Raw genomic sequence first — 11,059 nt, 5'->3', positions numbered from 1 at the left:
TATGTGCCTCCAATCTGATTACCATTTAACTGCCATATAGGTATGATTTGGTCTCATCATTGCATTTGATACTAGCAACCATGTGCCTTTCTTGAGTGGTTTATCATGTTGGAGTGTCTTTGTTATCACCCTCTCATTGCTCCTATTTAGTCTCCTATAATGACTCATCTTCGTGAGCTCATTCAACAAATAAAGACATTCCTTCAGGTCCTGTTCTTAAAAACTCAGTTGTTGAAAAAGCAGTTATTGAATATCCTCCATGTGCCAGGGACTATATTGGGTGCTATGGATAAAATGAATGAGAATACATGTGGTCTTACTCTTAGAGAGCTTGTACTCTGTTGGGGAGAAGATGATATGAAAGAAAATATTCCAAAAAGAGTTAATTACAAATATTGATAAGTGCTTTGAAGGAAAACTACGGTGCACTATTATGAGCAATATAACAAGGGGATCTTTTTGAGGCTAGGGAAGGCCTCTGAGGAACTGATATTTGAGTAGAGATCTGAAAAGTGTATAAATAAAAAAGTACATGCAGATGCCAGCCACGGTGGCTGAGGCCTGAAATCCCAGCACTTTGGGAGGCCAAGGCAGGCAGATCACCTGAGGTCAGGAGTTCGAGACCAGCCTTGCCAAGACGGTGAAACCCCGTCTCTATTAAAAACAGAAAAATTAGTGGGTGTGGTGGTGGGTGCCTGTAATCCCAACTACTTGGGAGGCTGAGGCAGGAGAATGGCTTGAACCTGGGAGGCGGAAGTTGCAGTGAGCTGAGATCATGCCTCTGTATTCCAGCCTGGGTGATTGAGCAAGACTCTGTCTCAACAAAAAAAGGTACATGCAGAGACCCTGTATCGGGAGGGAGGATTATATATTGATGGAAGTAAAGAAGGCCATCAAAGTCAGAGCACGAGAAATGGAGGGGAAGAAAAGTGTGGGAGGAGGCTGAAGAGACTGCTCTTCACATCATGGAAGGCCCCAAGGGTAGCTCTTCCACTTCCACAGCTTCAATTCTCAGCTCCACACAAAAGGCTCCCATCACACACTGGGGCCTGCCGAGGGGTGAAAGGGTAGGGGAGGATCAGCATTAGGAGAAATACCTAATGTAGATAACGGGTTGATGGGTGCAGCAATCCACCATGGCACACGTATACCTACGTAACAAACCTGCACCTTCCGCACATTTACCCTAGAACTTAAAATACGATAATAATAATAATAAAAAAAGATTTCTATGACTGTCTTAACTGTTAGCACCAGTACTAAATTTCTGACTGATGGTTGGATATCTACACATGAATGTTTTCGTGTCACCTTCAACTCAAACTCATTATCTTTTATCTGGACAACTGCAGCAGTCTCCTGATTGGTTATCCAGATGCAAACCTCTCTTCTTTAATCAAAAGAAACCAGGGTACACTAAGTTCAAACCAGAGAATAGGTACATGTATCTATGAAGATCAATAGGACTTCAATAGTTCAATGTCATGCAGTCTTAGCACCTAAGATCTCCGTTTGATTAGTATTGCTTTAAGTAACATGTAAAAAACTTCTTCCAAATTCTTAAATATCAAGTTTCATAAATACTGAAAACTGTAAGTTAAAAATGAAGCACTACAATCATACATTAAAATACATGACAGCATTGTTTTAGAAAGTGCACAATTTATTACATTTATGAGTTCATAATAAAATGGATACTTAGGAACTTTAAAAATGAGTTAGAAGTAACAATTAGATGTAAAATTTTCAAATCTTGGAAACTGAAATATTAAATTCTAGAATTTTCTTAAAAACTCTTTCTTATGAAAGAGAAATTTGCATAGTTTGAAAATTATTATAGGCTTTCAAGGGAAAAAGGAGGAATTAAAAAACAGACACGTTGATGAAGGCAATGAGTTCTTCTCAGCTGGTTTATTCTCCACTGAAGCTCAATATAGGATTATATTTTCTTTACTTACAGGAAGTGGTCACTGCTCTGTTTTCCAATAACCCTCAAAACAGAATAACAATGCTTATGCAAAATTACACAAGCCTTAACTATTATACTCTGCAGGCTTTACCATTTCAATACACTTCTAGTCCAACTGCTTTCCCAACTCTAAAGTTCTGTGAATGAACTATGAATATTTTTAAATATTTTCCAGATTCATCAGGGAGGCTGCTTTTCTTCTCTGCACTGTAATCACACTGAGCTGCAATTAAAATAAACAATCGGTAAGTAGTTACTTTTTCTGTGGAAAACCTTAGATTAATACAAAGTAGAATGCATCACAACCTATAAGTACTGAAAACGGTCTTATTGGAAAGGGTTTTGTCAATGATCTTTTTCTTTTTGAGGCAGTCTCGCTCTGTTGCCCAGGCTGGAGTACAGTGGTACAATCACAGTTCACTGTAGCCTTGACCTCCCAGGGTCAAGTGATCCTTCTGCTTCAGTCTCTTCAGTAGTCACTATGCCTGGTTAATTTTAATTTTTTTCAGAGACAGGGTCTCACTACATTGACCAGACCAGCCTTGAACTCCTGGGCTCAAGCAATCCACCCACTTTGGTCTCAAAGTACTGGGATTATAGGTGTAAGCCTCTGTGCCCAGTCAGTGATCATTTTTAAATTAATATCTATTTTACTCTTAAAACTTTAAAATGTCTATTCCATTAGAGAAATGCAGGTCAAATAAGACATTCGATAGCTCAGGGTTGATATGCTTAGAACTGTAAAACATATTCCAGATGGATGAAAAACATCTAGATAAAAGTTAATCAAGAAAGTTTCTAAGGCCGGGCGCGATGGCTCAAGCCTGTAATCTCAGCACTTTGGGAGGCCAAGACGGGCGGATCATGAGGTCAGGAGATCGAGACCATCCTGGCTGACTCGGTGAAACCCCGTCTCTACTAAAAAAATACAAAAAACTAGCCCAGCGAGGTGGCAGGCATCTGTGGTCCCAGCTACTCCGGAGGCTGAGGCAGGAGAATGGCGTAAACCCGGGAGGCGGAGCTTGCAGTGAGCTGAGATCTGGCCACTGCACTCCAGCCTGGGCGACAGAGCGAGACTCCGTCTCAAAAAAAAGAAAAAGAAAAAAAAAAAAAAGAAAGTTTCTAAAACACAAACTAATGTGAGCCAACACAATGCAAGGCTGATAATAAAGTGATGATAGATCTTAACAAGAAAAGTCTAATAGAAAAATAATCTTTAAATGTTAGTAGGAATTGATAATATATACACATGGTAAAAAAAAAGATCTAACAGTACGAAACGTGAGACAGCATAAAGGAAGTCTCGTTCCCATTGCTGTCTTTCATTCCATAGACCCCTCTCCAGATACAACCAGTGTTTCCAGTAAAGTATGCTTCCAGAAATATTTTAAATGAGAATATATGTATTTCTTCTTTCCTTTTATTTAAAAAATGATGAAAGAATTATAAACACTTTTCATCTTGTTTTCTTTTCTTCTAAATTATCTACCTTAGAAATAGCTCTATATTAGGCCTATTATACTTTATTTTTCTTAATAGCTGCAAACTATTCCTCTGTATGAATACTCCATAATTTAACTAGTCTGCTGTTGTTGGGTATTTGTATGGTTTTTAATCTTTTAAAATAACAGACAATGCTTCAATCAGTATTTTTACATGTTTGCTTCCTGGCAAAAATGTTTCCAGGTGCAAGTATGGGTCAAAGGTTACATACATTTACAGTTTTTGAAAGATACTGCCAAACTGTGCTCTGGAGACTGTACCAACATGTGCTTATATCAACAATGTGTGAGAGTGCCAGCACAATGCATTTCCAAACTTCATGATCTGATAAGTGAAAAATGATGTGATTACAGTTTAAATTTGTATTTGTCTTATAGGTGAGGGTGAACATCTTTTTAAATGTTTAAAAGCCATCTGTCCTTCTTTCTCCATAAACTTCCTTTATATATTTGTCTACTGGACTATAGCATTTTTTGAAAACTTAGGCATCCTTCGTATGTATTTAGGGCATTAGCCTTTTCTCATATATGGTACAAATATTTTTCTCAGTTTGTCACTGACTTTATGACTTTTTCTGATGCAGAAATTTGAAATTGTGAACATATTTATTATTTTTTTTCTTTGCTTCTAGGTTTTGTGTTCTTGCATTGAAAGGCTTCACCACAGTGATTTAAAACACTCATATGTTGAAAGATCACAGTATAGCATTCAACCATTTAGAGTGATACACTTAGAATGGATGAATAACATGTAGAGAAAGTTAATCAGAAAAGCACATTTAGAGCAAAGTGAATCAGCATGATTCAGGGCTTGTATTGAACCAGTAACACGATGCTGCACTGCACTATGATAAGTGTGATGTATCAGAGACGATAATAATTTTTAAATTTTCTTCATTTTGTTAATATCATGCATTTAGTAGGATATTATTTCTAATAGCACTTTTTCAGTTTTTATAGGAAAATTAAAAGATTCAGAGAGGGCAAATATAAAAATTAAAAAAATAAAATGTACATCTTACAAACAAAGTTGATCACCTGGACTCATATAAAACAGAACAAATATTAACTCCAGGGAAGAAATTCCTTTTTGGGTAAGGGGAAAGTGCCAAATGATTACCTTCCATCTTCAAATAGGAACAGAAGCGAAGGATAAAAGCTTAGGGAAAGATTTGTTACAGAACAATTCGTGAAGTCGTTACTGACAAAACATTTCAAAAAGGTTACTTAAAAGAATGGTGGAATCTTTCCCATTGGAGAGTTTAAACAACAGAAGAAACATCAGTACTAGACTGCTTAGGTTTAATTTTTTCAGGGGGGCAACTAATCTAGATGCTAACTGGTTATGTAATTAATGTCCTGTAATTGTACCGTTTTTACTATAGAACTCAAGGTAGCTGATTTTACGTAGACATTTTCTTTGCCACTTGCCTTAAAAAAGGTAAATGAGAAGCTTTAAGGATTATGATATAGAAATTTAATTTCTTACATATCCTTCTAAATATCTACTTATCACTAAGGGAAGTGCTTTACATGTGTTAATTCTTTTGATCCTTTAATAATCATATGAGGGAGGTGTTATTATCCTATATTAAACATGAGGAAACTGAGGCTTAGAGGAGTTGAAATTGCCCAAAGTCACATGACTACTTAATGGCACTAAATGGCACTAAGGGATTTGCCTAACACCAAAACACATACTCTCCAGATACTGTCCAGTGCACCTAACTTCTGTTACCTTATAACCTAAATATGTTCTTAAATAATTGGCTAACCCATTAGTTAATTCATAACTTCATCAGACATAAAAATTATTTGACAAGGCTGTAATTACTTTCAAGAGGGAGAGGAACAGAAGGATAAATCACTACTAAATTTTCTTTAAGTGGCATGCCATGTTCATAACAGAAGTAGATTTTAAAAAATCTGTAACTATCATGAACATAAACTGAATTCAGCAAGCAGAGTGGCTTTACTATGTATAAAATGCTGTAGTAGTTAAGAATATTAATTTTGATTGAAATAATACATTTATAAGCAAATGTAATTAATAATTTAGTAATTTGATTTGTTTTTGTTTTCTTGCCTGCCCTATGTATCCATCCATTTCAACTGTTTCTAGTCTATCTTTATAATCACTGAACTGGTCTCATTTTGTTCCTCATAAGAGGGACTATTGCTCCTACTTTATAATCAAGGGCCCACTTCATTTATATGATGCGTGTGTATTAAGAGAAATTATCCCTTAGTATTTCATTGATATTCTGCATTTTCTACTCTATTTCCCACTGGACAACTTTTATATTGTATTTTAGATTTCTTTGGTCATATGAAAATATGCATTAAGTAAATTAACCTGTAAGCCAAGGAATTATTTTTCCACTGAAAAGTAAAATAAAAACAAAGGCAGAGAATTTGAAATATTACTTTCAAAGCAATATTATCTACTTTCAAATCTGTTAGTGAATATCTGCCTAGTTTTAGACAGAATATAATTCCAGAGCAGTGTTGTATAACAGAACTTTTTGTTATGACAGAAATGTTCCATATCTACGCTGTCCAATGTCATACGGCTATTGAGCACTTCAAATCTGACTAGTATGACTGAGGATCTCAATTTTAAATTTTATTTAATTTAAATTAATTTAAATATAAATAGTGGCCTGTGGCTAGAGGTTATGATAGTTAAGACAGTATATTTCTTTTCTTTCTTTTTTTTTTTTTTTGTTGAGACAGGGTCTCACTCTGTCCACCAGGCTGGAGTGCAGTGGTAGAAGCATGGCTCACTGCAGCTTCAACTTCTTGGGCCCAAGCCATCCTCCTGCCTCAGCCTTCTGAGTAGCTGGAACCACAGGTATGCACCACTATACTTGGCTAATTTTTAAAATTTTTTGTACAGAAAAGGTATTGCCATGTTTCACAGGCTGGTCTTGAATTCCTGGTCTCAAGTGATCTTCCTGCCTAGGCCTCCCAAATTGCTGGCGTTACAGTTGTGAACCACCACGCAGAGCTTATTTTTGTTTCTAATGTTTACTTTTTCAACCTCACATATTAAAGGGATTAATTTTAAAATATGTTAATCTAGTAAAAATAAACTATTAAGTTCTCTGGGAACTTCTAAAAAACTTATCTTATCTTTGAACTGTTTATTATCTAGGGATAAGAGGATGCTCCCTACCTGCTGGGAAGCTGAAGCAGCTCTCTCTTCTGCCTGACTCAGACGCCTTTGAAGTCTGTTGGCTTTTTCTTGATGCTCTAGAATTAGTTTTTCATTCTATTAAGGGGAAATAGAAAGCAAGTTAGAAATCCGTATGTGACATGGAGATGTTTTGTGGAATAATCGATGAAAAATCTGGACATCATTTTACCACTTATAAAATACAAATAATAATATCTCAAAATTTACATTTTTTCAAGTTATGAACTTTAAAATAAAACTTGGTTTTACATTCTTAATAAATTGTTTTCTTTCTCCCACATACCAGCAAAGAAAGTGAATTAACAAATCTCAAAGCAAAATGACTCAGAAGAACAAGACTTTCAATTTGTGAAGATCACTGCTTCAGAATCACCTGGACTGTGTGAAAACACAGACTGCCGGACCTTACAACCAGAGCTTTAGTAGGGTTGGGATGAACTGTTTCTGTATGTTCCCCAAGACATCTGCATACTCCAGTGTCTATTAGGGTCAACACAACTATTAGGTACTGTCATGGGTTGAACTGTGTCCTAACCCCCAGTACCTGTGAATATGACCTTGTTTGGAAATAGAGTTCTTGCAGATGATCAAGTTGAGATGAGATCACTAGGGTGGACCATAATCCATATGACTGATGTCTTCATAAAAGGGGAAATTTGGACACAGAGACACACACGTACAAAGGAAAGACACGTTGAACACAGAGAGAACACAATCTACATGTCAAGGAATGTCTGAGGCTACCAGAAGCTGGGAGAAAGGCATGAAACAGATTCTCCCTCACAGCTCTCAGAAGGAACCAACAATGTCAACACCTCAATTTTGGACTTCTAGCCTCTGGAACTAAGAGACAATTATTTTCTGTTGTTTAAGGCACCCAGTTTCTAATACTTTGTTATGGCAAGAACTATACAGGCATCATGAATACAAAGCTGTCACAACATACTGTCATGCAGACAAGTCCAAATAATTTATCAATTAAAAAACGGATTAGCTATCTCCATACTTACTAGCCTGGTTATAGTACATCTGAAAAAATATTTTTGTACAACTAGAATTGTTAAACAGTTTTTCCGGCACTTATCTGAATGAGATAATAATACAAGCCTAATCAGGAAGAGTTAGAAAAACACATTTTCTATGAAGAATCAGAAACTTATAGTTCCCATGTACTAACATACAAGTGATAAGAATGAATGTTATGGCTATGACAGTAATACAAAATATTGAAATAACAGTATCCTGCTAAAATGAGCTTATTATATTTCCTATTATGCCCAAAAGCAAAATTAAATGTTATGAAGAGAAGTATATTGGCTGGTCCAATTTACCAAGATGTTTAAATATGTAGCCTTTAAATTTTAAGAAGCACATCACATGCTAGAGAAAACATGGGGGAAAAATTCCATCATCTGTAATAATCATTTTCATATTTATAATCAGACTTCATATAATGCAACTTCTTCTATACTGCTACCATAATGGTTGAGGAACAGTTCAGATAGGATAAATCCTAATATATGCAACTGTTCCTTTTCTATTCTCATTTTGGTTGCTTTTGATCCTCCTATATTATTAACATTACTGTACTGAATATCTTCTTTTAAATTTTTCTGTATTGTAAATTACTTCATCAGAATAGATATCTGGAAGTGGGAGCTACCTGAAAGATTATTTTAATGGCTATTCCTTAAATAATTTCTAAATGGCTCATATCAATTCATAATGCCATGATGCTTAGGAGTAATGATTTCACTATAGTTCCTATAGTAGACCACAAAGATGGAGTAGACCATATACTCAGGGAAATTCCAACAAACATTTGAAGTTAGAACATCAAATGAAGATGCACATCAAATGAAGAGATCTAAAAAGCCCCAATCATAATCCAAAAATTGTTTACTTTTTGAATACCTCAAGGAAAAAAACTTGAACTCTTGCTATATTTAGTTCTAAGGCATAAATCTAAATATATTTTAATACACTACAGTAGGCAAAAGTATTTTTTGTGTGATGTGTCTTTTGGGATGGATTAAAATGGAAAAAGATGAATGGGTTAAAAAATAATTTTAGAGATGAATAAGAATAAAGGGGATCCTAATACATTCTCTGAAATACTACAAAAGTTCTATTGGTAAAACAGAAATAAGAGCTCTACCTTTTATTATTTACATATGATGAATCACTGACGTTCAAAGCTTTTATTCACATTATATTGCGTGTCGGCTTTTAGGGTTATGGATGATTTCAGTATTGTTATTTCCAAGTAGAGAAATAATTTGGATTTGGCTCAGGTAAAATTCTATAACACGTGTATAAAGCTGTAGCAGAAAGCACTTCCCAGGGGAGTCATTATCTTACCTCAACTACCTTTTCATTTGCCATTTCCAGCTGAGAAAGCAGCTCTTGGGTATGAAGTTTCTGTCGACTCAGCTCACTCCTATTAATCAAAAGACAGCACCAAAAAATCCATTAATATAATTGTTCCAAATAGAAAAAAGAATCTTTATTAGCAAGATACATGTTCATGATTTGAACAAAAATATCATCTTCATGTGCAAAATAAAGTCACTTACTAATAGACCATATCTCAAAGGACTAATTTATTTCTTTATAATAAAATACACATATATTCTAGAGATTAGTTGCACAACAATGTGTATATATGTAACACTATTGAATTGTACACTTAAAAATAGTTAAGGTGGTAAGTTTTATGTGTATTTTATCATAATTTAAAAAATTTTATCACAATTAAAATGGTAAATTTTGTTATGTGTATTTTGCCAAACTAAAAAAAGCAAAATAAAAACACATATTTTAAAAGTACAAAAGTATCTTCAATATTATTTTGAGATACTATTAGACACTAAAATAAAGGCATACTCATATCAAAAAGATACAGTATTTATTACTACAAAATCTCGTAAGCTACTGTGCTTCTTAGCTATAGTATGCGTTTTTTTTGTTTTTTTTTTTTTTAATGAGACGGAGTCTCACTCTGTAGCCCAAACTGAAGTGCAGTGGCATGACCTTGGCTCACTGCAACCTCTGCCTCCCAGGCTCAAGTGATTCTCGTGCCTCAGCCTCCCGAGTAGCTGGGACTACAGGTGTGCACCACCACGCCTGCCTAATTTGTATTTTAGTAGAGATGGGTTTTCACCATGTTGCCCAGGTTGGTCTCGAACTCCTGAGCTCAAGCAACCTGCCCTTCTCGGCCTCCCAAAGTGCTGGGATTATAGGCATGAGCCACCATGCCCAGCCTTAGTATGCATTTGTAAGATTCATATACAGTGCTTTTTAGGGGAGTTCAACTCTTAGAAATTTAAGGCAACATTAATTACTCCAGTATCACTTCAGTGCAGTACAGTTAGAATTCTTATTTATGTTTTGGTTGTAAATGTACTGTATTTTACTCATTCATATCATTTATGCTTCATTAGCTAAAATTATCTTATGCACAGAACTGCCTTCTTTGTTGTTGTTCAACATATAAGTATTATATTGCTTTTAGTCAAAAGTCAATTCAAGAGTTTCAGGTTAAGGGTACATACAATGTAGCATTAAAAATAACTTAATCTGAACAACGATCAGATAAATTTGTGAGTGTTACATATAATGAATCAATGACATTCAAAGCTTTTCTTCACATCACACTGTGTGTGAACTTTTAGGGTTATGGATGGTTATGGATGATTTCTGTATCATTATTTCCAAGTAGAGAATTAATTTGGATTTGGCTCAGGTGAAATTCTTGATTCAGTATTGGCTTTTATCCTTTGACCTTATTTGTGCTTCTGAAATCAATCAACAGATTAGCTCTTCCAAAATAACTTCAGCTTTGATTTTTTTCAAAGGAGCCAGCAAACAGCCTAAAAATTGGGTAAGCCTCTCAAGTGTCCTATTGATGAGTGAATACTTGTTAAAAATAGCAAGTAATCTGTTATAAATATATAAAACAAAAAGCAATGCCATCCACTATTCAATTATACAAATGGTTACTGAACATTCGTTACAGGCCAGGTGCAAGGTATGTGGTGGCAAACATAGTTGTTGTCATCATAGAACTGACAGACTGGCCGGGCGCGGTGGCTCAAGCCTGTAATCCCAGCACTTTGGGAGGCCGAGACGGGCGGATCACGAGGTCAGGAGTTCGAGACCATCCTGGCTAACACGGTGAAACCCCGTCTCTACTAAGAAATACAAAAAGCTAGCCGGGCGAGGTGGCTGGCGCCTGTAGTCCCAGCTACACGGGAGGCTGAGGCAGGAGAATGGCGTAAACCCGGGAGGCGGAGCTTGCAGTGAGCTGAGATCCGGCCACTGCACTCCAGCCCGGGCGACAGAGCGAGACCCCGTCTCAAAAAAAAAAAAAAAAAAAAAAAAAAAAAA

The 11,059-nt window shown here is 35.7% G+C and overlaps 1 protein-coding gene across 2 annotated transcripts in view; it reads right to left on the bottom strand.

Annotated features, from left to right (window-relative positions):
* Positions 1 to 1,645: 1,645 nt before the first annotated feature.
* SCLT1 (sodium channel and clathrin linker 1) overlaps positions 1,646 to 11,059 on the bottom strand; it is a 226,361-nt gene continuing 216,947 nt past the window's right edge. For both annotated transcript variants that reach the window (XM_023217595.3, XM_023217596.3), the window contains 3 exons: positions 9,032 to 9,110; positions 6,650 to 6,745; positions 1,646 to 2,192 (listed from right to left, as the gene is read on the bottom strand). In XM_023217595.3, the coding sequence (XP_023073363.2) occupies positions 2,130 to 2,192; positions 6,650 to 6,745; positions 9,032 to 9,110 (238 nt within the window). In that variant the 3' untranslated portion in view covers positions 1,646 to 2,129. The remainder of the gene's footprint in view (positions 2,193 to 6,649; positions 6,746 to 9,031; positions 9,111 to 11,059) is intronic.

Source organism: Piliocolobus tephrosceles, chromosome 3, assembly GCF_002776525.5.
Source record: "Piliocolobus tephrosceles isolate RC106 chromosome 3, ASM277652v3, whole genome shotgun sequence".
In the NCBI taxonomy this organism is placed as follows: Eukaryota; Metazoa; Chordata; class Mammalia; order Primates; family Cercopithecidae; genus Piliocolobus; species Piliocolobus tephrosceles.
Note: the sequence above shows the minus strand (reverse complement) of the source record. Positions and strands in the feature narration are given on the sequence as shown.